General features: G+C 49.7%; 10 protein-coding genes across 10 annotated transcripts; 6 read left to right on the top strand and 4 right to left on the bottom strand.

Annotated features, from left to right (window-relative positions):
* Positions 1-3,528: 3,528 nt before the first annotated feature.
* HD556DRAFT_1228500 (uncharacterized protein) lies at positions 3,529-4,615 on the top strand (the record flags this gene model as incomplete). The annotated part of the gene is made up of 6 exons (XM_041297228.1): positions 3,529-3,757; positions 3,814-3,905; positions 3,969-4,063; positions 4,118-4,183; positions 4,233-4,447; positions 4,506-4,615. 6 exons carry the CDS (start codon positions 3,529-3,531, stop codon positions 4,613-4,615), a joined length of 807 nt encoding a protein of 268 aa, XP_041165246.1.
* A 278-nt stretch (positions 4,616-4,893) lies between these two features.
* Positions 4,894-6,051, bottom strand: HD556DRAFT_1334198 (uncharacterized protein). Its single transcript, XM_041301856.1, has 4 exons — positions 5,598-6,051; positions 5,434-5,547; positions 5,298-5,377; positions 4,894-5,248 (listed from the first exon to the last, which is right to left on the bottom strand). The coding sequence occupies exons 1-4, from the start codon at positions 5,986-5,988 to the stop codon at positions 5,111-5,113; spliced, it is 723 nt and encodes a 240-aa protein (XP_041165245.1). The 5' UTR covers positions 5,989-6,051; the 3' UTR covers positions 4,894-5,110.
* Positions 6,052-6,944: 893 nt separating this feature from the next.
* HD556DRAFT_1429698 (chromatin remodelling complex Rsc7/Swp82 subunit-domain-containing protein) lies at positions 6,945-8,641 on the top strand (the record flags this gene model as incomplete). The annotated part of the gene is made up of 5 exons (XM_041304838.1): positions 6,945-7,004; positions 7,037-7,439; positions 7,507-7,779; positions 7,838-8,386; positions 8,442-8,641. 5 exons carry the CDS (start codon positions 6,945-6,947, stop codon positions 8,639-8,641), a joined length of 1,485 nt encoding a protein of 494 aa, XP_041165244.1.
* Positions 8,642-9,548: 907 nt separating this feature from the next.
* On the top strand, positions 9,549-11,978 carry HD556DRAFT_793140 (heterokaryon incompatibility protein-domain-containing protein). The gene is made up of 3 exons (XM_041311649.1): positions 9,549-9,767; positions 9,830-9,995; positions 10,053-11,978. The coding sequence occupies exons 1-3, from the start codon at positions 9,664-9,666 to the stop codon at positions 11,481-11,483; spliced, it is 1,701 nt and encodes a 566-aa protein (XP_041165243.1). The 5' UTR covers positions 9,549-9,663; the 3' UTR covers positions 11,484-11,978.
* Positions 11,979-12,321: 343 nt separating this feature from the next.
* On the top strand, positions 12,322-13,620 carry HD556DRAFT_1438093 (uncharacterized protein; the record flags this gene model as incomplete). Its single annotated transcript, XM_041305799.1, has 1 exon — positions 12,322-13,620. The coding sequence occupies one exon, from the start codon at positions 12,322-12,324 to the stop codon at positions 13,618-13,620; it is 1,299 nt and encodes a 432-aa protein (XP_041165242.1).
* Positions 13,621-14,637: 1,017 nt separating this feature from the next.
* Positions 14,638-15,819, bottom strand: HD556DRAFT_792754 (uncharacterized protein). Its single transcript, XM_041311648.1, has 3 exons — positions 15,617-15,819; positions 15,469-15,553; positions 14,638-15,411 (listed from the first exon to the last, which is right to left on the bottom strand). The coding sequence occupies exons 1-3, from the start codon at positions 15,771-15,773 to the stop codon at positions 14,841-14,843; spliced, it is 813 nt and encodes a 270-aa protein (XP_041165241.1). The 5' UTR covers positions 15,774-15,819; the 3' UTR covers positions 14,638-14,840.
* Positions 15,820-15,891: 72 nt separating this feature from the next.
* HD556DRAFT_1334137 (uncharacterized protein) lies at positions 15,892-17,558 on the bottom strand. The gene is made up of 6 exons (XM_041301855.1): positions 17,114-17,558; positions 16,905-17,057; positions 16,718-16,847; positions 16,524-16,665; positions 16,364-16,464; positions 15,892-16,309 (listed from the first exon to the last, which is right to left on the bottom strand). Exons 1-6 carry the CDS (start codon positions 17,292-17,294, stop codon positions 16,072-16,074), a joined length of 945 nt encoding a protein of 314 aa, XP_041165240.1. The 5' UTR covers positions 17,295-17,558; the 3' UTR covers positions 15,892-16,071.
* Positions 17,559-17,593: 35 nt separating this feature from the next.
* Positions 17,594-20,560, top strand: HD556DRAFT_792301 (alpha beta-hydrolase). Its single transcript, XM_041311645.1, has 9 exons — positions 17,594-17,923; positions 17,977-18,274; positions 18,322-18,465; positions 18,519-19,505; positions 19,558-19,686; positions 19,737-19,822; positions 19,877-19,896; positions 19,957-20,281; positions 20,338-20,560. Exons 1-9 carry the CDS (start codon positions 17,794-17,796, stop codon positions 20,424-20,426), a joined length of 2,208 nt encoding a protein of 735 aa, XP_041165239.1. The 5' UTR covers positions 17,594-17,793; the 3' UTR covers positions 20,427-20,560.
* Positions 20,561-20,897: 337 nt separating this feature from the next.
* On the bottom strand, positions 20,898-21,474 carry HD556DRAFT_1438089 (ribosomal protein S27-domain-containing protein; the record flags this gene model as incomplete). Its single annotated transcript, XM_041305798.1, has 5 exons — positions 20,898-20,923; positions 20,971-21,081; positions 21,137-21,248; positions 21,302-21,396; positions 21,453-21,474. 5 exons carry the CDS (start codon positions 21,472-21,474, stop codon positions 20,898-20,900), a joined length of 366 nt encoding a protein of 121 aa, XP_041165238.1.
* Positions 21,475-21,643: 169 nt separating this feature from the next.
* HD556DRAFT_792500 (uncharacterized protein) lies at positions 21,644-23,064 on the top strand. The gene is made up of 2 exons (XM_041311646.1): positions 21,644-21,720; positions 22,007-23,064. Exon 2 carries the CDS (start codon positions 22,099-22,101, stop codon positions 22,975-22,977), a length of 879 nt encoding a protein of 292 aa, XP_041165237.1. The 5' UTR covers positions 21,644-21,720; positions 22,007-22,098; the 3' UTR covers positions 22,978-23,064.
* The last annotated feature ends 214 nt before the right edge of the window (positions 23,065-23,278 follow it).

The following is a 23,278-nucleotide window of genomic DNA, read 5'->3' as shown; positions in this document are numbered from 1 at the left end:
GGGTTAGGAACATCGTCTCGCCCAACTTGCGACCGTGGATCAACAACGAGAATTGATGAGGTACATGAGAGGTCTGAATGAATGGCTTGAAAGGGATGTACAAGACCGTCAAGCGGAATTACGAGGGGTGACTGCTCGTGTTGATGAACTCAGAAATGATCTTGCACGACTAGGATTGGGGATACAGCCCGGTGTGCAACCACAAGGTGTGCACCCAGGTCATGGAGTGATCCCTGGAGGACCTATCCCCCCTCCACCTATTATTGATCTCGGACCTTCTGGATTCGTTCCTCGTCAGGGAGTCACAGGGCCTCCCGTTGTTCCCACCTATGAAGGTTCTCCTCAGCCACACGAATATACTCCTTTCATACCCGATGAACCTCCATGGGGCAGGCAGGGGCCGGGCATGCCAGAACCTCTTCATTACCCTCCAGATGCGCGAGGACCAGTAATCCCTGACACTTTCGATGATTATCGCCAACGACAACCTCGTGATCAGTACGAACACCGCCATGACGATGAAGATGAAGGAGTTATTCCCACGAGTCCTGGGTCTAGCGAACCTGTATTCGTGCCAGCACCTACGATCATCGTTGAACAAAGTGAGGATGAAGAGAGTGACGATAGCACGGCTACTCAACAGACCTATACTCTTCCCGACTCACGCCATGTACAGCACCCTCCAGAAAGTCCAATGTTACCCATGGCGCCAGGTTATCAACAAGATATCCCTGACGTTGTACATTCCGAGGAGCATACGCACAGCCATGGAAGCCCTCCGCCTCAGACTATCAATATCAATATGCCTTCACAATCGGCTCCAGTCCCCCAAGTAGATATGGCAGATCAGCCTGCGCCAATGCCACAATATGAATATGAACCGGCACCAATGCAACCCTTACCATATGGACCCGTTGGGATACCACCGCCACCCGTGATTGCAGGGCCTGATTCCGGACACGTGATAATCCACCCTCCCCAACAAATGTTCGAGCAGCCCAGGCCTGAGAGGTCCAGGTCCAGGTCCAGGTCCAGGTCCAGTTCCAGGAGAGGCGAAGTGGTTATACAACGAAGCCCTCCTCACCATTCGCCTGGCCCTGTCATATTATCAACGCCGGCTGGCGAACATGTCGCCAGACCTCCCACTCGCCAAGAATTTGTTGTTACTCCTTCGGGCGGCGGCCCTGGCGGGCCAGTTGTGGTCACGGTACCTGCTAGCCGGGGACACGTTTCGCGTTCACGATCTCGGTCTCGTTCACCTCGTCGACATTATCGCGACAGATATCCATACGACGATCCTCATTATCGACGAGGTCGACATCCTGACTCTCCTGATTATTATTACTCAAGACGTTGGGATGACCGTCGACGCCCATCCTACTCACCTGAATATCGCCACCGTCGTTATTATGATGACTACTCTCCCGAGGGTCGCCGTCGACGGAGAGGGCCGCGTGATGATTACTCGCGATCGCCATCACCACGACGAGGCGAGAGACATAGAGGTGATGACCGCCGCCGCCGCCACGGACACGTCGATTCAGCCTCTCCCACACGTTCAGAAGAAAGAGAACGACGCAGCAGAGACGATCACACCCCTCGTCGCGGACGGTCGATTGACGAAGACCATCCCCCCAGCAGACGTCCTAGTTATGACGAAGGCGATCCCTCGCGGACTCACAGAACCCCCACTCAACTTACAGAAGCGGATGCACCTGGTCATGGCCATCACACACCTAGTCATGTCCATCGCACACCTACTCCTGGCCATCGTACACCTACTCCTGGCCATCGTACACCTACTCATGGTCGTCATACACCTACCCATAGCATCCCTGATTCTCCACGGTTTGACGATCCTCCGCGGTCACCGACTGTCATCAGAATTGATCAGCCAGAGCAAACATACCCTGAACCACACCCCGGTCGACCAGTGATAATAACTCCGGCAGCACCTCGCCCGTTCTCATCAGGTGTGTGGGTTACTGTGGGCATGGACTCACTCTGACAAACCTTCCAGAACGACATCCGATGAGCCCCATTAGTCAATATGAACATGAACTGCGTCATGCCCCCGATGTTACATACATTCCAACCGTACATGTACCTTCCGTAAGGGACGACTATGTACCGCCGCGCCGTCGAACACCTTCAGTGATGGAACGTGACGAAGGATCACGCCATCGATCACCTTCTGCAAGGGATGATGACAGACGGTCACACCATCGATCACCTTCTGCAAGGGATGATGACAGACGGTCACACCATCGATCACCTTCTGCAAGAGATGATGACAGACGGTCACACCATCGATCACCTTCTGCAAGGGACGATGACAGACGGTCACACCATCGATCGCCCTCTGCAAGGTATGACGAACCTGACCCGTCTGGACGTCGCGATGATCCACGATTTCCGGACCACCCACATGTACATCGCGCTGCTTCGCAAGGTCCGCATGACGAACCTGACCCTCGTGAACAACGCGCCGCTTCGCGAGTTCCGGATGACCAAGATGAATCCCACAGAGGTCACGCTGCTTCGCAAGGTTTGGATCACCCCCACAGACGTCGCGATGCTTCGCAAGTTCCGGGTGACTTCCACGGACGTCACACTACTCCACAAGTTCTGCGTGACGAAGATGACCTCCATGGACATCATACTGTTTCAAGATTTCCAGATGACGAAGCTGGACATGGCGCCGTTTCACGGGGTCCATCACGCACAGAATCACACGTAGGAAGTATGCCAGCTACTATTCTGGAGGATGATGGCAGCCGACATCCGAGCGAGATGGTCCATGTCCCACCACCAACTGGCCATGTCCCGCCAAGTCACGATCCTCATGTGCACTTTGACCCAACTGGATTCGATGATGCCATTAATCAGCGGCATGAACGACTGGAAGAAGCAGAACGTGAACTCAACCAGGTCGTTCAGGACGCTCATACAGCTGAAAACCATCGTGAAGAAGAGTTCCGAAACAATGAAGAAGCAAGAGAGCATTTATTCCTCCAAAACGAAGATCGGCGTGAGGCTGAAGCAAGACAGCGCAGTGACAATTTATTCGCTCAACTAGAAGAGAGGGCGCACAGTGTACCTCCTCTACCAGTCCCTCCTCCTCCATCTGGATCTGATGATAATGCTTCCATCATTGAATCGATTCACGCAGCTTCTCATGAGGCGGCCTCTCGTCATGCTTCTGACATTTTGGAGACGGTTCGACTTGAGCGCGAGCAGTTTGCTCGCGAAAGAGAGTCTTTTGCATCTGAGAAGGATCAGGAACGTGCTGAATTTGCGGCCGAGCGTGCTCGCATGGATGAAGAGCGCGAACGAAGGGTTCAAGACCTGGAAGAGGAGCTCGCACGCGTTCGTGGGGAGCTTGATGGCGAAAGGCAGCTACGACAGACTGAAAATGAAGAACGAGCAGCTGCCAATGAACGTGACGAAGCCATGCGCGCGCAGTTGGGCGATATCACACAGTTGGTTTCGGAGCAACGCGATGAGTGTACCAGGAAGAGGGAGCTCATGGATCAGCGGTGGGAAGAAAAGCAGGGCAGGCGTGCCGAGAAAGATGCGCAATTCCATGAACTGAAGGATATGGTCTCCAGGCTCATTCAAGACCGCGAGGCGGATCGAATTCAAGAGGAAGAGCGCAGGCTACGGGAGGAGGGTAAGCCAGATATCCAAGTGGTGCTCGATGAACTCACCCGGCAAAATAACGAAATGCGAGAGGCGCTTCGGGCTCTTTCTGAGGGTGTGTCTTGGGTGTGTCTTTGAGTGGTGCTTCGCTGATTTTATTCCTTATGACAGACTGGCGCGCTGAAGGTGAGCGGCGGCATGAAGACACCCTTGAAGCTGTCCGTGCTACTGCCCGGGAGCAAGTTCCGTTCAATGTGCAAGTGGTGAGTGCCTGTGAACCATATATATATATTTCAAAAAATAAGTTCGTACGGGACCGTTTCTAGTATCTTGATGAATTTAGCAAAGCGCTCGCGACTGAGGTCCGGATGCTCCTTGGAGAAGTTGGCAAGCTTCGCGAAGAACGCCGTAATATCCAACAGTGAGTTCTTGCTTGAATACATCGTTCGTGTGTCTGAACATCCGTCTCTTTCAGTGAACTTGGATACCTGATGATGATGAAAGCTAAATACGGACCAGGAGGGGAGTTTGATCCTGAGTGGTAAGATGTCTTAACCATTAACTTGGGCCGTTCTCATCTTTTTTGATAGGAAACCGCCGATGCCTGGCCCTGGTGCGCCTGATCCACCGCCACCGCCCGAGGTACCTCCCCCGCCTCCTGATGAACACGGGCCTTCTCGTCCAGCATGGCGCACACTCCGCAACACGAGGCGCTCTCGCAAGCCACGTCCCGACCAGCCACCGCCCCCTGAACCTGGTCCTGCACCTATGAGGCAGCCTGTGCATTCCTGGGTTACTTGGCATCGTGAGTATTGAGTTTCATTGCATCATTTAAGAAGGTTAATTGACGCCATGGATACTAGCAAACCCTGCGCTGGCACCTACGCCGCCGTCGATTGAACCTAACCTGATTGTACCTGACCAAGGCAGTCCTGGTCTCTTCGGACCTCGCTCGCCACGCAGCTACCGGTGAAGACTCGTTACCTCATCACAAAATAGAGCCCAGGAACCATACTCTACGCATCGTATCTTATGACAGTCTTGATGACATCTAACGAGTATATTTTTCCCCTATCTTTATCTTGCTCTTCATCTATCCTCCCCGTATCTACTACTCACATCTGCTTTGATTTTTTGTCCATGCTCTGCTCTTGGTTGTGCTGTATATTTTATGATCTCATCGTATAGTTTCTCTGGAGCTGGACTCACGTTCTATCAAATTTGCAAATGGCAGCACACTTTTCACTGTCGAACTGCAAATCATGAGGTTCTGGCTGATGAGTCGTGGCTATGTGAAGGAACATGTAAGTATGAATGTAGTACTGGTGCTCAGTGAAAAATGCAAGTAATAAGTACTACATAGTAGTTGTCCACGATTGACTAGCAATCATCGGGCGAGCATGAGGTTTTAAAGCCCCTGCTGCTGAGGGTGCTCCTGGTAACAAGGACGGTGCGACCACAGGGGGCGTCACTGGGCTGCTTCTCGGGTCATGGCGCCCTCTAGCACCAACTTCAACTTAGCTGCAAGTCCCTCTGTAAGAAGAGTCGGGCCATCAGAAGTGCAAAGGCGATAAGATGGCATGGACTGGTACGTGTCGGGAAGAATCTTCCAAGGACCTGATGAGTAATACTGCGCAGAACGCATCAAAGCTCACTTTGCTATCCTTCACCAATACAGAGGCGATGATATCATCCGGGTCGCCTATTCTGCCTAGGGCTGGAAGGTTACGGCTGTCTACGACATTGTTCTTGGTTCTAACCGAACGTAAGCAAAGTGGGAGCGTCACATACCGTGTATATGCATCCAGCCTTGTTGTAATTGCAGTGCAGCGTTGATCCAAATATCGTCCACTTTTTCCTGTAACCCGGTTTGGATTGCCTTGTGCATAATTACGCGAAACTTGGCTATGCAAATAGTCAGTGGGTATGCGAATAATTTACTGTAAATAACATACGGTTCTCTACGAAATCATTTAACCCGGCTTCCGCGTCTGCTTCTCCTGCAGTCTCTGCGGGCAACCATCCCACGACAGAACACGAATCGGGAGTCGGTGGTGGTTGAGTGAGGAAGGAAACTGCATAGGCTGAGCCTACCATTGGAAGCGAAACGGGGTGGTAGAAGAGGTCGGGCCGAGATGGGTCCGATATTACTGAATTAGAGGTTGAGTAGCGCGCGAAGAGAGCATGCGTGCGACTGGTTGGAGATGCAACTCGGGAAGCCGCGTGCGCTGAGGGGGGACGGACGAATGTGAAAAGGCTAAAGGACCTCCTACACAGCAGCGAGCTGGATGGTTGTATCATGCACATAGTGAGCCGTGTCATCGCGTTATTTGATGCCCGTAGCATGTTAGGCAGCGTCTGCTGAGCCGCGAGGATATAAACACCAACGCGAAGCAGTCATGATCGGTCATCGCCGATTTTGAATTGCGTCACGTCATCCGCAACCAGACACGACGTAGCCGTGAGACTGTATTGAGTAAGCAGCTGTACAGTACCATCAAGCCCCACCATAGTACCCCCGGCTCCCAAGGTGTTCTCCTCAGACACTTCCATCATCAAACAGGTGTGTTACCATCTAGTTTCTATTGTTGCGTGTCGATCTGACCTTTGGGTATCACCAGGATGAGAGACAAGTGGAAGAAAAAGCGTTCCCGTAGGCTCAGACGCAAACGCAGAAAGATGAGAGCCCGTTCCAGTTCGTATTCATTACATATGTTTTCCGTCATCCTCTAACCAGACCGATTTAACAGAGTAAACGACTAAGCAGAGTGAGCCTGTGACGCTAAGGCCTCAACAAAATCTGCGGTGCGCTAACGCCGGGCAGGTCTTGCCCCGTCCCCCTCCGCGCGCTAAATATATTTGGAGTGGGATGGATTCTTCTCAGCTGGACATGCTGCTGGGGGTGCTGCTGGTCGTGATTTGTACTCTTGACAAATGAATCAAATATCGCTTTGTCCCATTCGTTTTGCATGCTCTTGTTGTACATTGTATTGTGGTCGCAGTCGAGCATGAATTTTGTGAACCGAAATAGCCCCGACTATAGTTGCTAAGTATACGCGACGCGTCTTGGGAAATTATATCTCCGAAGTCTCATCCGAAAGTTGAACGTTGAACAACGATCTACCAACTATCTCCTATCGTCACTAGCTACAGAGTATCCCTGCACCTTTGTCTTCATAAAGACCAAGAACCAATTCTCGATTTGACAATGAAACGTGCCAATACATCTACTTCTACTCCCAAGATCATTCTCAAACCGCGCCTCGCCCAAACGCCAGCTACGCCTTCTGTCGTTGATGAAGATGACGCCGACGACTCCGTTGAAGAAGGCGAACTCCAGACCAAGAGAGAAGATTCAGAGGGTGTGCTTGACGAAGACGAGCCTGGCGATGAGGAACCCGATGAAGGTGCTGTCGAGGGTGAAGGAGATGAAGGCGAAGGTAGCGGAGCGGAGGAGGTTGAGCCCGAAGGTGTGGAGCCACGACCGTTCCCTCGCCCACGGGGACGCCCGCGTGGAAGAGGGCGAGGTGCAGCCCCCACTGGTCCCGGTCGTGGGCGAGGACGCGGGAGAGGGAGGGGACGGGGACGAGGGCGGGGTCGTGGGTCTTTGACTATTCGACTGCCAAAGCGCGACGGCGAAGATGCTGACGACGCTGAAGCCGAGGAAGGGGAGCAAGATGGTCGACCATTCATGCGAGTGGGAGGAAAGGTATACTTTATTGACGGCGATGAGTTTGTCACAGACCCGGACGAGAAAGGTGACGAGAAGGTTGATGCTGATGGCAATCTTCTAGGAGGTGTGTACTACCTTTCTACCTGGTCAGTCTCTTAACCTTGTCAAAACCTGCGTCGTGGACAATTCAGGTCGCAAGTTCAAATGCCACACCTTCGTGCTACCCCAGCGGCACCCAAGTCGGCAGTATATGCTCGCCATTGATGCCGCGCGTGCGTCAGGGTTTCGTGATTCTCTATATTTCTTCCGGCGTAATCCGCTCGCGCTCAAGCTCTCCGCTACGCAGCCCGAAAAGGAGTTCCTCATCTCCGCAGGGAAGCTCGGTGCACACCTGAAAACGCGCAGCGTCACCCTCGTCACTGCACGCAGTGCATATAAACTCCATGGTGCCAAGATGATTCTGGGTACGCTCTTATTCTCATACAACGAAACCCATACTCAATTTGTTATCTTTGACTATAGATGGCCGCTGGGTCACAGACGACTACTACGAATCGAAATCTCTCGCCGAGATCACAGAAAAAGGACTTAAGCCAGGCGACCTGGTCGGCGAGCTTCCCGACCCATTGGGTGCCTCATCTCAAACCGCACCTTCAGGCCAGCAGCCCGCCACCTCTACATCATCAGGTATATATCGAGCGGGAGGACCTACAACCATTTTCGGGAGCACTGGTTGGGGACCGTTTAGTGATGGACCACACAGCGCAGTGCGCAAATCGATCTTAACACGGGAGGGGCTCACGGAAGAGAACTGGATGTCGGAGGCTGCAAGGCGTGTCGGAGATGCTGGTGAGGAATGGGCGCGGATGAGAAGGCAAGCAAGGGTTGCGTGTGGTGGGATCCTTGGGGATGGACTTGACAAGGGGAAGGGGAAGGAAGTGCAAGTGACTGAAGCAGAGGAGAAGCGAGGAGCGACTGAGGAGCTGGAGGGCGCGGAGAGGAAGAGAGCGAGAGTTGAAGAATCGCAATATCCTCTTGGCGTGTATGAGCCACACACAGGACTGGTCCATTGTTTGTATATCTCTCTTGCTGTTTTTCCCCATGTTTTTATTCTATTTTTTTCCAGATCGCGCAGACACGCAACCTACCCGCTGTCGCTGGGAACAAATTGGACAGCGGACAATGCTTCGGGGAACGAAGGCAGGGAATGGCGCTTGGGCGCTTGCATGGGTCGATACACATATCGAACTGCCCACGCCGGAAGAGGCAGATCCATATGCACGAACGAGAGCAGAGATTTTGGAGGCAGTGGGTGAGATGTGTTAGGAGAACAATGATTGATCGAATCTTGTCTCCATTGTTTGCAAAAGGTCATGCGGCGCCGCCTGATGCAGTTCAGCTATATCCAGGGGTTCGTATTTTACCAAGCTTGGATTGATTGTGTAACGAAGACAAGGTGGCTACGCCGATCTTTACTCAAGGCTTGAAAGCTTAGCCTAAGCTTGACTCAGATACTTGATACTATTGGGATTGTCTGATAGGGAATTTGTGAACCTCAAGTCTACCATCATGCATATGGCTCGTCCTAACAGAACTAATTCGTTGCCTCCAATTCACTCATGGCCAAGTAGTCTCTGGTTGCTAACTGGTGAGTCTCCCCAGGGTGTTTTACGTTAATTGCGGTGGTTATACATGACTTTATATTCTGATACAACGAAAGCCTTTTCGGCATATAGGACGATATTTGCGACTCAGTCCTCTGATGCGCCGCTTCGCCACTTTATACCAAGGATGGTAACCCTCGACTCGAACGAATCTAACGGTAGCCGGCACTGCCAACTACGCATGTGGGTGGCATGACTCATGTCAGGCTCAGGGACGAAAGACTCTGTTGTGCCGTGCCTGGACTCTGTTGGTACCTACTTATTTTGGCAAATTCAGTCGTTATCCTTTTCGAACATGGTATGTACGTACTTATTGACGAAATTCTCGCAATGCTAACACAACCATGACCCGATGTCTCAACAAGTGCTTGCAAAAATTCCATGTCGTTGTCTTCTTCGACGGCATCGGTACATCAATCAAGGAAAGTTGAGTAGGTCAGATTTACGGTGCTGAATTGAACATATTCTTTCCCCTACTAGTACTAGCACTAGGTGCACACTCACGCTCGTCCGTCTTATGACCATGCTGACCTCGGTTTCAAACCGCTTTCATAACGATGGTAACAATTTCTGGATGTTGCCGTACCTCAACGAAAATAAGTACAACATCCAAGCCTGCATCGCCTTTAAATGGAGTGAGCACCGTGACCTTCAAGTTAGTATTGATTATTATTATTTTACCTCATGTCAATGATAGACGCTGAGAATGTTCTTTATAATAAGTGGCGACCCTTTTCATTGTTCCAGCCCTTCCTGCGTGCCCTTCGCCCAATATCATCCGTCTGGTGGTGAGTTTCCCCTTTGACTGCACGATTCTAAGTCAACGGTTTGGAATTAACCATACGACAAGGCGAACAATGCGACTACTACATACCAAGAACCTAAAGTTAGAAACACCCACGAGTGTGCGACCTTATGCCATCTTATCTCACCGATGGCTCGCAGACCGCGAAGAAGTCTCTTTCCAAGACTTGCAACACACGCAAGTTTCTCCTAGCGAAGGCTCTGATCATGCCGTATGTCATTTCGTTCGAGCTTCTGTTTGCTGACATTTACCATCAATTCACTTCAAGGAGCCCATTTTCCCTTCCAACATTCAAAGCAAACAAGGCTTCGCAAAATTCCAAAGAGCGTGCGAGCATGCCTTCCAAGCTCATCTCAAGTATATCTGGATTGACACTTGCTGCATTGACAAAAGCAGCAGTGCCGAGTTATCAGAAGCGATCAATTCCATGTATGCATGGTATAGGGACTCCGCTGTGTGCTACGTTTACTTGCACGATGTCGGTAACGATGAGGACCCCCAATTCGGTTTCGAAAACGCTCAGTGGTTCAAAAGAGGATGGACCTTACAAGAGCTACTCGCTCCAGATCATGTCTATTTCTTCAACAAGGACTGGATTATAATCGGGAGCAAGGCAACATTTGCGTCTACCCTGTATCAAATCACCCACATCCACCAAGATATTCTGCTGGGTAACCGTCACCAGCGCGAATCCAGTATCGCGGAGAAGATGTCATGGGCTGCAGGACGAAAGACGCAGAGAATAGAAGACAGAGCTTATTCTCTGATGGGGTTATTTGGCATCCACATGCCCATCATTTATGGAGAAGGAGACAAAGCTTTCAAGCGCCTGCAGCTCGAGATCATGAAATCATCGGATGATCAAACCATCTTTGCCTGGCAGGATTCAATACATTCGCATTCTGCCAGAGATCGCGGATTGTTAGCGTCTACACCTGACGTTTTCATGGGGGCTTCTGCGGTCGTCGCCATCGATTATTCCCATTTTATCAACATCCTTTCGAAAAGTCGCATCCCCGTTGACGGACTATCGCGTGATTATTCCATTTCGAATGATGGCATTCAAATCACTCTTCCTATGAAGGAAGCCTCAGAGGGGTGGCTTGCCGTCCTGAGATGCAAGGGGGAAGATCAGGAGTTTCCGTACGGGATCTACTTGAAAAAAATATCTGGTTCCGACGATTTTCTTCGAACTTCGCCCACAATGCTTGAACAACTTGAGCGCAAAGATCTCCAACACCTTACCCTGCGTAAAATACGTATTTTGGTCGACCATCACACACTACCAACTACTAAACGCCGACAATTCTTCACTTTTCGGTCTACAGATTCCGTTTGGAAGCGCTGCGGTTACTATGTATGCCCTAAGCCGGGAGGCCATGATGTGGGTCAGGGGGGTGGCTACAAAGTTCTTGATCCCAAGACTCGGATTGAGCTTTCAAATAATATGCAGTGTGGCTGCATTTACTCCCAGGGCCCGCGTGGCGAAGTAACGGTCCTTCTCATTGGAATCGAACATCACCGTCCTTGGGTACACCTCCTCGCAGATGCTGACCTATACCGATACGTCGACACTTCGCCGATTCGCCGTCAAACCCTCCATAACGCCTCTTTGGTATCTTCCCCTACTTCCTCCCAATCTAGCAGCCAAGCTGATCTCATTTCTCCTCCTGCGCCACCTTCCCCTACCTCCCCCTAATCTAATCCTAATTTGCCTCATGTGCCGTCTTCTCGTTCATCGTCTCTCTTCTCTGCTTCCGCCGGAACCTACAATCCCAGACTTCCAAAGAGGAACTTCACAACCTCTTATGCTGCGCAGCCGCGCGGAGGTGGCACTGGGTGTCCTGTGTGTTCTATCATTCAAGCCTACTCCATCGATATAGATGTCATCAGGAATAGCAGGGTTGATTTCGTGAATGAAACGATGCCAGACAAGGTGATTAAGATCGATATCCGAAAGGGACAAGTTTGCGTCTCTGAGGCCACGCTTGGTGTTGACTATGTTATAACCATAGCTGTATCAGAAGTTTAATTTGTGCCGAAATTTACCTAGAGTACAAGTAATACATATACTAATACCTCCGGGTATCAGTGCACTAAATTCCAGTACTTACACTAACGAGATTTGCACGGTATTGACATAGCCCATGTGCCTCGATTATAAAGGATTCCGTTATTTAAACAGCAAGAATGGTTCCTGTGGGCAAGTATCATTGGTTGGGCCTAAAAACAAACCATAGCCTTGACAAAGGACTGACCCCAGGACCCTTAATATCATGTGGCTCTTCTTCAACGTCGAAGACTTGTGTAGGTCCTGAGGAAGTGTTGCGCTGACTTGCAAACCCCACTAGTTCGGCTTATGAGCCTTGGCGCTTGGATATTTGGAGGCCCCCGAGGCTGAAGTTCCGTGTACCTAGTACCCCATCTCAAACCAGTGTCAAGTGTCTATATATATGATGGTCGCTCAGGGTCCTGCTAGTCATACAAGAAACACTTAAAACAAGAAGACTGGCCGTTTCCCTTCCTACAAGAATATCATGCCCCTTGAATCGCTTCCCAGTTTCTTCACCGGTGTCTCTGATTCCTCATGGTCGCATTTTGACCTCAATATCGCGTCCGGAGTGGCCATTTTTTTCGGAGGCCAAGCAGCGGTATCTGTGTTTGCATTGCGACCGCTGTATGGTCGTATATGGCATGGATGGTACAACGCACCTGGATGCCATGCAATTGTGTGGGCGCTGGTTAGAACATTGTTGCAGGGTTCCTCCTCATCGTATTCAGAGAGACTCGCGCTTTCTCTTGGTCTAGATGGCAAGGAAGGACCACAATACATTGCATCGCGGTCAGGAACGGTCATGCCGCATACTCGCCATCTTGCCTACGTGCTTAACAAAAGCAACTGGGAAGGCAAGGAGTGCAAGCCAGTGCCCGTGGGTCAGAGGAACAGCCCGACGCCGATGCAATTGATAATCGTGGACTTCAAGAAGAAGGTGCTGACGGAAAACGACACGCTACCCCCAAGAAGTTCTCGTCACTCTTCATTGTCCATGATCGCCAGCGCCACTAGCATCGCAGCTTGCGCCATTTGTGCCAGTGTTGAGGACTGGTTATCCTTCAAGATGATTCTGCTTGGGATAATCTCCTCTGGGATCACTTCTTTCATCATGTCCATTGGGCATATAACCCTTGAACGACTCAAACCAGCCCATGGAGCTCCACGTGGAGACGGGATGCTACTATCGGATAGTCGTATTGTAATATTGAGGGGCAATGAGGAGGACGTTAATGCTGTGACCAAGGGAAAACTGCGATTGGAGCTCAAGGGAGGGGGTTACACTGTCCTTCTCTGCGCATTCATAGCGTTGTTGCAAGTTACCCTACAGGTCGTCTTCATGCCTTTCGGATCGCTACCAGGACAACTCATGTTCCTGTTATCACTCCTAGTGTCTGGGGTATGCAACCTATATCTATCAACAAACGAAGATGATGTGAAATCAAGTGCCCTCATCGCCCTATTGAATACTCCAGAGGTGAAAACGTACCAAGCCCATTCTAGGGCAGCCGCTGCCACTCTGGCGAGCTTAGCGCTCTGTTGGGAGTCTAGCACACCACCTAGGCAAGTCCTCCGGGCGATTATCCCCATCAGACAAAGAGCGTGGAAGGCCTGGTCTGAGTTTATCGTGGAGAATATCAGGGAGAAGAGGACGCATTATGTGTGGGGGGAGAACAAGTCAACAAAACGTCTGGATGAAGAAGAATCGAAGCTTTTACACGCGCTCATTGATGACGCTCATGCAGCGCACGACCAGTATATTAAGGATCACAATATTACATAGCTATACCGGTATCGATATCTGTATCATGTACATAATGCTTGAGTCTACGCAGTGCAAATCTTATTAGTTTACAAGCAATATGCAAAATTTCTCGTTCAGACCTTCGAATGCATGCATTGCTCGTGAGTTTCTTCCGCCGGGAGCTTGTCGGTCTGATGGTTGTGCATGTTCGAAAAATAAACACAAGTGTGAAATTTTAATGATTCGTTCACTCGATGCTGCAAGTCGTCGTGCCAGCCTGACGAAATGTGTAAAGAGCCATCGCGGAGTCCTCAGTCTGTCATGATACCAGCGTGCAGCACGCCAGAGTTCCTTCACTGCTGATGATCTCGTCAGATTTCAGACATAAGAGTGAGTCGATCAGCACGTCCTTTCATCTCTGTACGTGCGAGGTTGTAGCCACTGAATTACTTGCACTTCAAACGAAAGACTGCAGCTGCCATGAGAACTTCAAGTTTGAAGGCAATCACCCCGGCGCTGACGGTGATGCCATCTCAAAACAGAAGCACCTACTTGACATCTACATGAATTTTCAAAGGGTGCAACTGTGTCTCTGATGAAATCAGGTTTCGGTACGCGCTCTCACGAATCAGCAGCAACATCTGAGTGTCTTTCTTTGGTATCCAACCCTTTCACTTCGCATTTCTTCTAGTCTTGCGATAATCGCATCGGAGATGTTCCAAGGAGGACGGGCCCGTTGTCGCGCTGGTATGGCCGTGAAATGCAGGAGTACAAAACTCGTGCTGTTTGTTATGGTTGCACTTGCAATACACGATACGTTTGAGCTTACATTGTAGGGAAAGATGAGTAAACATGAGCAATATCTGCCATGCTGCCACGTCGATACGAATCCCCACCGAAATGAAAAGCCCAAATCTAGGCGTTCTATGCGCAGTGTGGATTGCAATAGGGTACCAATGTCGGATGGAGCGCAGATATGACACGACACTAGCACTTTTCGGCGCAACTAGCAAAAGATGATATGTCCCAGGCTTGCGCGACGGCTATAGTACACGAATCTTCCTCACTCCTGTACACCTCTTCTCATCTTTCTTTTGGGGTATGAAGATTTGAATATGTCAGGTCGTTCGTGTCGAGCTTTGGAGGATAGTGTTATTATTTATTCTCTCTCCCTCTTTTTTTTTTTTGAGAAAAACAAGACGAGCCGCGCAGCGGCAAGCACTTGTATTTTAATAGTGATATACGAAAATTGCCCGTTCTTAATTTGACGTTCCCGTTGTGACTTCATACAGACCGTCCCCAGGACGCCATCCGAGCACCTCACTCCAGAACTCCAAGATTGGCTGCCATTCCTCCCTTAAGCTTGCGCGTGGCATACCCTCACCCGCACGCTCCACATCCTTTACTCGAGAGAAACCCTTCCTGAATGCAACTAGCGCCTCATCCTTGAGCTCACGTGGGCGGCGAAACACAAGAACGGGCGTCTCGCATGGTTTCGAGAGCGTTGGGTATGAGAGCAGCGGGCCAGAAATGGTGACGAGCGAACCAAAGGGCCGCACGGGGGTCTCTTTGTTGGTCATGCGCGACTGTGATGAAAGTTCTAGCTCGCGACGCCACCACTGCAGACATGCTTCGGCTGCAACACTTCCGCCTTGTGCGAATCCGAACAAGTGGATGCGATGTGGAGGCCATCCACATTCACCCATTAGATGGCCGAAGATATGCTTCAGAAGATTGAGTGCAGGGCTGGGGTCTGGTCGTTCGATGAGGTCACCGAGCTGGTCGAAGGAAGGATACCACTGAAAAGCCTGTTCGTACAGGAAGGGGACACTAGTATATTGTCAAGCTCGATAAACATACAATCGGAATGATCGAACAGAAACATACAGATCAGGCGCGCGGAGCGCGAGGGTGGCTGTTTGTGGGAGCTTGAGCGATCTCCCAAGGCGCGCAAAGGGGACATTGGTGTCACCTGTTCATCGATGACTCGGTTCGGATTAGTTGCCCTAGCTAAGTGGTCCGACGCCACGCTCACCAAGCCCGTGCAGGAGAATAAGGAGGTTCTCGTCCGTTCCGTCGTCACTAGGGGAGTAAGAGAATTGCGTGGGGATGGCAGAGGCCTGTGGAGCAGGTTTTACGCGCAGAGAAGTGACGGATGCCTCTGCGAGGACGTGGATGTCTGAGGAATTCATTCAAGAAGAGTTTCTTCTGGCTGTCACTCTGAACCACCACTAGTACTGTCACTAATTATCTTATCTGATCATGACACGTGCTAATCTACTGCATGAGGGTGCCTCCGGTCCATCAGATGAAAACAAGTTCCTCGTTATTACTGTGGGAGCCTACATGAATAATATGGCTACGATGTATTTAGAACGACACCATCACCGGTTTTTGTGGCTCTTCCCATTTGAATTTGAATGGACCACTTAGCGGCGAGCCGTTGCATTCACTTGTGAAGGTTCCACAGAGGCAAATTAGATCCAGTAGTCAGCAATTCATATACATATCAACATACTTTTCAGATGCAAGTGCAGCCTCAGGAGACAAAATCGTAGGGTAGTGCTGCTTTAACATTCTTTCGTGGAGTTTGGTCAGGATGTCAGCCCCATGCGGGAGGCCAGCGCTAGCAATCCTTTGAATAAGCATCGGAAAGTCCTTCATGACAGTGGGAGTAACAATGTTCTGGAATAAGATCTCGATTTCCATCTCAAGAATGGCAGGAAACCTTCAAAAGACATGTTGACATCCCGATGGTAGCGCACGTGCATGACTGACTAACCTGGATGTTAGAGACGAAGAGAGTTCCCGTAGGACGTTGTGCTCCGTTAGACTAGAGCGTATCGCAGCAAGCGCTTTTGCCTGCAATTTATCGTGTTTTATCTAGTACAATCCCCAGTATGAGTCCACATAGAGAATATCAAAGGTTACACGAGACACACCTTACATGCTAGGCGATACATAGACTTCGGTGAGCATGGTGGGGCCCCGCTGAGGCTGTGATGTCTTGCTGACTTGCTTTGCGATCGCAAAGGTGCGAAAACAATCTCGTCAGTATACAGATAGTCTAATAAAGCCCGCCAGCTATGCAAAATTAATGAGTAACATAACCTAGTGCGAGGCTAGTGAACCGCACGTATTGAATGCCGTATCCATTACCAATACTCTACGGCTTGGAATGATACGTTGCGCCCCTTTGGTAGTAAAGTCCTTGATTGATGCGGTTCGAGATACTCGTTCCGCAGAGACTCCCGCACACCTTTCATCTTCAAAATATCAAGTTAAGGTGGGTATACTGTGCCAGGATGGGTGGAGCCACTCACTGTCTTGTACATCTTCGTCAGTCTCTTCCTCCTCTTCATCGAGGTCACTATCGGATGCATAGCCATATTCATCGAGAGAGATCCCTCCCTCACAAGTGTGATAGTCTTGAAATTCGACCACAGTAGAATCATTGAACGGATTTTCGGAAAGTACTGGAAGTGTCTCCTGAACTTTACTGAGTTGGTAACAGAATTCTGAAACGGCTTACAGCTACTGAAGTACTCTGAACCGGTGGTGAGGGCTTCGTCATCGGCAAACAATGCTTGAAGGTTGGTAACGTTGCCCTCGCGCTTCGATCGAACGGAGAATAGGTAAAATTGGGTGTCAATAAGTTCCCCGATAAGCGACTTCCTCAGCAGAGCATTAATCCTCGCCTGGTTGCCCGGCATTGTAGAGGAACAGTACAAGCTCGAAGGGAAATGGTCACCTGGAGATAGAATTCTCAAGAGAGTTCGATAATATTGAGGATGCCGTATTTAGGTGTCCAGGGTGATGCTTGGGATGAACAGATGAACCGAACAACTGTCGGACCGAGAGTGTCGTGTTATATACAAATGATGAAGGACAAAGGGGAAGGACTGAGAAACGAATGGAACTTCTGTGCGTACATAGGAAGACAAAGGACAGTGATCGATGCACGAAGACAAGTTCTGCATTTGGGCGTTGAAATCTAAATTAAGAATTTCCGACGGGACGTTCGACAAAACTAGACCTCCTCTGCTGCACGAGACATCAAGTCCTATGATCACTATGGCACCTCGTGGTATAGCTGTTATCACTGATTGTGTCAATATGAACACATGGTGTTTGACTATACTTATATCCTTTCAACGATATAAGTACAAGTGATCTATCCCCACAATCAGCAGAACCACGCTTGTAATCAAGATGGCCACACCTGTCGACTATGGCAATTTGGAGTTTACTAGACCCGCCAAGCAGATCAAGGCCGTCAACTTACCAGCGGTACCCCAGCGCATTTTCGATGGTATGAAGCAGTATGAAGATGCTGCTCGAGGTGTGTGGTCGTTAAATTCTTGAAAGTGCACTGTGATATATCTGGTTCGCAAGGCTTTAGTACCTCAGGCTTTGAGCGGACAACCAAGGATGCCAATGGCAAAGAAGTTCCAGGAGGCATCATTGTTGCCCACAGACCTGCAGACGCCCAAGTCACTCAGTTGTATCGCATGCCAACAGATCCTTCCAGTACCGACTCGGAGCTGAGCCGGCTCACGTACTTTGATATTGGTTCTGGCAGGACAATATCGGCGTTCCACGGAATTCTGGAGGATGACTGGCGGGGTGTACGCAGGCGTGGAGGAGCCATCACGGTTATGGATCTCAACGGAAATGAACATTTTCAGCTATGGCACGTAGCCACGTACAGCTTAAGATCCTGTCTGACCAAAATCACAGGCGTTACTGGGAGGATTCTCTTGCTGACCGAGTTCTTCCGAAAGTACAAGGAGAACTGGATAACGCGCCTGGCCTGGGACGCATCGAGAGACTGACTCACGATGACTATAGATACGGCTCAATTGTTATATCTCAGGCAAATAAGTATGTCTGTCTTCGTTCATTCAGTTTATATCTGATCGAATCTCGCGGGACAGCTTTATGGCCTTTGCGTCTAACAAGGAGAACAACAAGGACACCCTAGTATATGTTACCAGGCTCATAGACTCCAATACGGGCGCAAAGGCAGACGTCTCTCCCTTCACTCTGCCCTCACGTTTAGTCGCACCAAGCACTGGGGAAGGGACGACCATGTACAGCCCGCGGAGCTTTTCCCTTGACGACAAGTACCTGTTGATCACAAGACAATATGGCTCGAGTTACAATGCCCTTTATGTTGTCGACATCTCTGGAGAACAGGCATCACCTCCCAAGCTAATCGAGTTCCCAGGAGCGACAGAGAAACCAGAAGATACTGCGTTCGGCGGTGTTGCATTCTCCCACAACGTTAATCTACCCCACTTGATCTACTGCACCACAAATGGCTATGGTGATTTTACCTCGGTCGTCGCTTACGATCTTGACACAGCATCGGTCACCCACATCACTACTTCCGGTGCCGCAATTCAAGCCATACGACCAATTTTATGGGAAATTGAGGACCTCAAGGTTACTAGCGACAATATTGTATTTACCGTCAATGTCGAGGGATGGACCTCCCTCTTTTTCATGCCTCTATCTGGGTCTTACAAGAACACGGTGATCGAGGTCAAGGTTACCTGGGAAAGGGGTTGGCTCACCTTCCAAACGAATGATCTCAATGACAAGCCGTACGAATTAACGCTGCATCTCACATCATACCACTCCAGAGGGCGTATCACCTACTTGGATCTTCTACCATTGTTGAACGATGTCAAGAAAGATGAAAATGGTAACGCCTACGTGGTCGCTTCTGTCTTACCATATGCACAGGCAGCGCCACCTACGGTGGCACATGAAGTTCCGCCTACGCTCATCAGATATAAGAGCTTCGATAACTTGGAAGTCCCTGCCATCTATTACCACCCGGTTGGTCAATCTGTGACTCCGGTCATCATCCACATTCATGGTGGCCCGGAATCTCAGGCTACTGCCAATTACCGCACGTTAGTCATGATTTTTACTTATCGCAAATCGTAGGCTGACAGACTTCCACAGACCTACGCATAGTTACCTGTTGAATGAGCTGAAAATTGCGGTTATCTACCCCAATGTGCGCGGAAGTTCAGGATATGGCAAGAAGTACATGGCCGCGGATGATGTGTTGAAACGCGAAGATTCTGTCAAGTACAGTACATATACACCTTGTCGGTGACAGACGACTAATGTTTGCTCAGGGATATTGGAGCGTTACTTGAACACATCGCATCCAACATGCAAAATGAATTGGATTCATCCCGCATTGCTGTAGCAGGCGGATCCTGTGAGTAGCCTTCTCGTGATCCCTACCAAAAAAATTAACCCTCACCGTTTGAAGATGGTGGATATATGTCCTTGGTGCGATATATCTATCTTCTCAACATGCACCTCGTTCTCACGTCCAGGCACTGCATATAGGCGACTCTGACACATTACTCCTCAAAGCTTGTCTGTGGCATTGAAAACTTTGGAATCGTGCACTGGCCTTCGTTCCTGGAGAATACTGCGGATGTCCGGCGAGCAGCACGCAGACGCGAGTATGGCGATGAGACCATCCCTGAAATCAGAGAGTTCTTGGACAGAATCTCGCCGATCAACAACACTTCAAAGATCACGGTACCCCTCCTGATCACCCATGGCGAGAATGATAGTCGAGTGACTGTACACGAAGCTGTTAGCATGTACAAAACTGTGTCGAAGAATGTGCATACCGAGCTCGTCATCTGCGAGATGGAGGGGCATGGTATGTCTTTTCGTATATGTCGTGTGACGATACTGATAGGTGATGATCTTTTGTAGGATACAAACAGAAGAGTGTGATCGAGTTTACTAATGCTGCTGATATCTTATTCTTGGAAAGATACCTCCTTGCTCAGTCAAATTTGTAACTCTCGAATACTTGCATGTTCTATTTTCTAACATACCAATAAGGAAGGTATCATTAGTTGTGCGAACAAGACTTGAGAATGACTTCGTGGATGACGAAACTGAGGAGTTGTACGAACCAATGTCTTTACAGCCTCGACCAGGTTTGCGACCAAAAATACTGGGCGAGCAGTCTAGGACTGATTGCGACCGTGAAGACCGAGAAGTAGGCGAGCTACATTATACCCCTGAGAGAGCGCTTGAATTCAACCCTTCCAGCGACGAAACGTGATGCAGGCTACTAGTGGAAGGAGGGAAAGGTCGAGAGTACCGTCGAGACTCATGTTGATTTTTGGGATGGTTCTAGCGATGACTTACTTGATTCCCGCAGATAACATTGAACCGTCCGAAAATTGCAAAAAGTGGCGTCCACGAGGCGCGCCCGTTTGTAATAATGTACTATGGGGACAGATGAAGAGTGCGAGTGTAAATATCTAGTTCTTCCGGCGGAATGAGCAACCTGCAAAAGTTTAATGCATTACAAAACATCGTAATCGGATAACATACCCTCGGTCAGTCTTGCCTTACCACCCGTAGGTTGGCACAAGACACTTGCACATGAGCCACAAAGAACTACTGATTGCGCATGAGAGAATACAGTGGTAATAGCAAAGCACCCTAGAAAATAACCGAGTGAGATTAGTGGTGTCGGGCCTGGCGCGATGGGTCGCACCTGGGCATTTTACGTCCATGAAATAAGAGTTGGGGGATTGTACAAGACGCTTGAGTTTGTGCTGTTTGCGTTCATATTCTGCAGAGGGGTTCAATAGATCGACGGCAAGAGTCTAAACAAAGTTTTGTGAGGATTTCGGACAAGTGGAACAGACGTGCGGCGTACCATTTTGATGAGCTTTTGGTGTTTTCGTTTGTCAAAGTTGTTGAATAGCTCGAGCAATACGCTGGCCAAAATGATGATGATATGCCCAGTAGGGACTTAAGGTTTGAGCGGAGATTGAACAAGCCTTCGGGATTACCCGCACTAAACGAACGATCCGGCTTCCACTCTAGCATCGATATTCTTCCGTACCCGAGCTCGAACAAGGACCAAGGGGACGATGCGATGATATTCCAGATAAAACAATAACACTCAGGCTATGCATCGGGATTTCAAGACGTAAACCTATCTTGTGCATCTTCTTGTGTCATTAGAACGAGCTCACATGTTCTTTTTGTTCTTGCTTCGTGGCCGTTTATGGACGATGCTCTGCTGGCAGCGTGGCCTTTAATTTTAAGCTCGCACCTGGAACGCATATAAAGGTTAGTGGACAAGTAGCCTCCCATATGTACTATCCTTCCGGGTTTTGACAACCCAATTAATAACAGCTAGGTTCGTTAAGTATCTGTTGACTTCCGTTTCTTCTTCCACTAACCTGCTTCATGTCCCCCTTCTTCGTCTAGTCTGTTAAGTGAGCCAGCCCCCTTTCTTTCTGAGAGTCTCGTTTGACATTAATATCAATTCAGACGTTTCGGTTCTCTGCTCACATTCAATCTCGTTGTCTGAATAGTACTACTGAGACTATCATATTCTCACGTTTCCTTCCAGCGTGCATCACCTGCATTTATCATCGCAGGACGATTTCTGTTATTACCACTTAATCGATCTTTCCAATCGCTTCTCCGTCATTGACTGTTATTATGACCACCACATCGAGCCTTTCCATCACTCTTGCTCAAGCTATCGCTTATCTCATTCGACCTCTTACCGTTACGCACCCTACTACGACCACCAACAAGCTTCAGTCTGCGCTTGAGGCGAACTTGACTGCACTGTTCGCCCCGACATGGACTCCCAATGAACCACTTCGTGGTTCCAGCCAGCGTTGCCTCACTCTCTCCCCTAATTGCCTCCCTCCACGTGCCATATATACCGCATGCCTTGCATCCAATGTTCAGTGGTTCGACTGGATTGCATCCTTGGGCGGACGTGAGTTCGACTTTCGTGTCGATCCAGGATGCATCTCTGTGCAGTTCGAGAAGGGTACCAAGCTCATTACGATCTGGTCGGAGGGACCGATCGCTAAGGCTGTGTCCGTCGCGCATCATACGCCTTTTAGCCAGCTGCCACCCAACAACTCAAGGTCTAAGACACTTGCCCAGCAGCTCTGGGAATATGATCGCACAGAGGATGAAGAACTTTTCGCATTGCTTGCTGACGAAATCAGTGCACCCACTTGGATGATCCCTATCGTTGACCGTTTCCCTACTCCTGCACGTTCTAAATCGCCCCTCTCTACTATATCTACCGATCTGTGCTCCAGCCATTGCTCGTCTGACTCCTGTTTCTCTATCATGGCTGCCTCCACCTCGTCGCCTAAGAAGAGCAACAAGCAGCTATCCCAACTTACCCGCCACGAGAAGACAAGGCAGCTTCGTGTCTTTGTAGACACCTCCAAGACTGAAGTTACCCCCTACGATGGTGGCAAGACCACTGTCCTCACCGGCGGTGTGATGCTGGGAGCTGCACCTCCCAAGGGCAAGAGCGGCCCTTCTATTTCTGCTCGGCGCCACGCATAAACAGCTATGCTTCCCTTTATCACCCGGCCCACGAACTTCCCCACGGGATGATTTTCCTATACGCCTATTTACGCTCCGCACACTTCACGAAAGACAATCCCAGTACCATACGATGCCATTTAACATCTACTATACCATTGTACTGCATCTATTACTTTGTTTTCGTAACCTTGATTTAACACAGGGTGTAGCCTTTTAATTTTCAGATCATTTTTCCGACTTGAACATGACTGACTTCATCATGGCACTTTCATTCACTATCGATTTGCTGTGTTCGTCGTCTTCGAGAAACCTGACCACG

The sequence above is a fragment of the Suillus plorans genome (genome assembly GCF_016647745.1).
Source record: "Suillus plorans strain S12 chromosome Unknown HD556scaffold_6, whole genome shotgun sequence".
Classification (NCBI taxonomy): Eukaryota; Fungi; Basidiomycota; class Agaricomycetes; order Boletales; family Suillaceae; genus Suillus; species Suillus plorans.
This window is presented reverse-complemented; position numbering and strand designations above follow the sequence as displayed.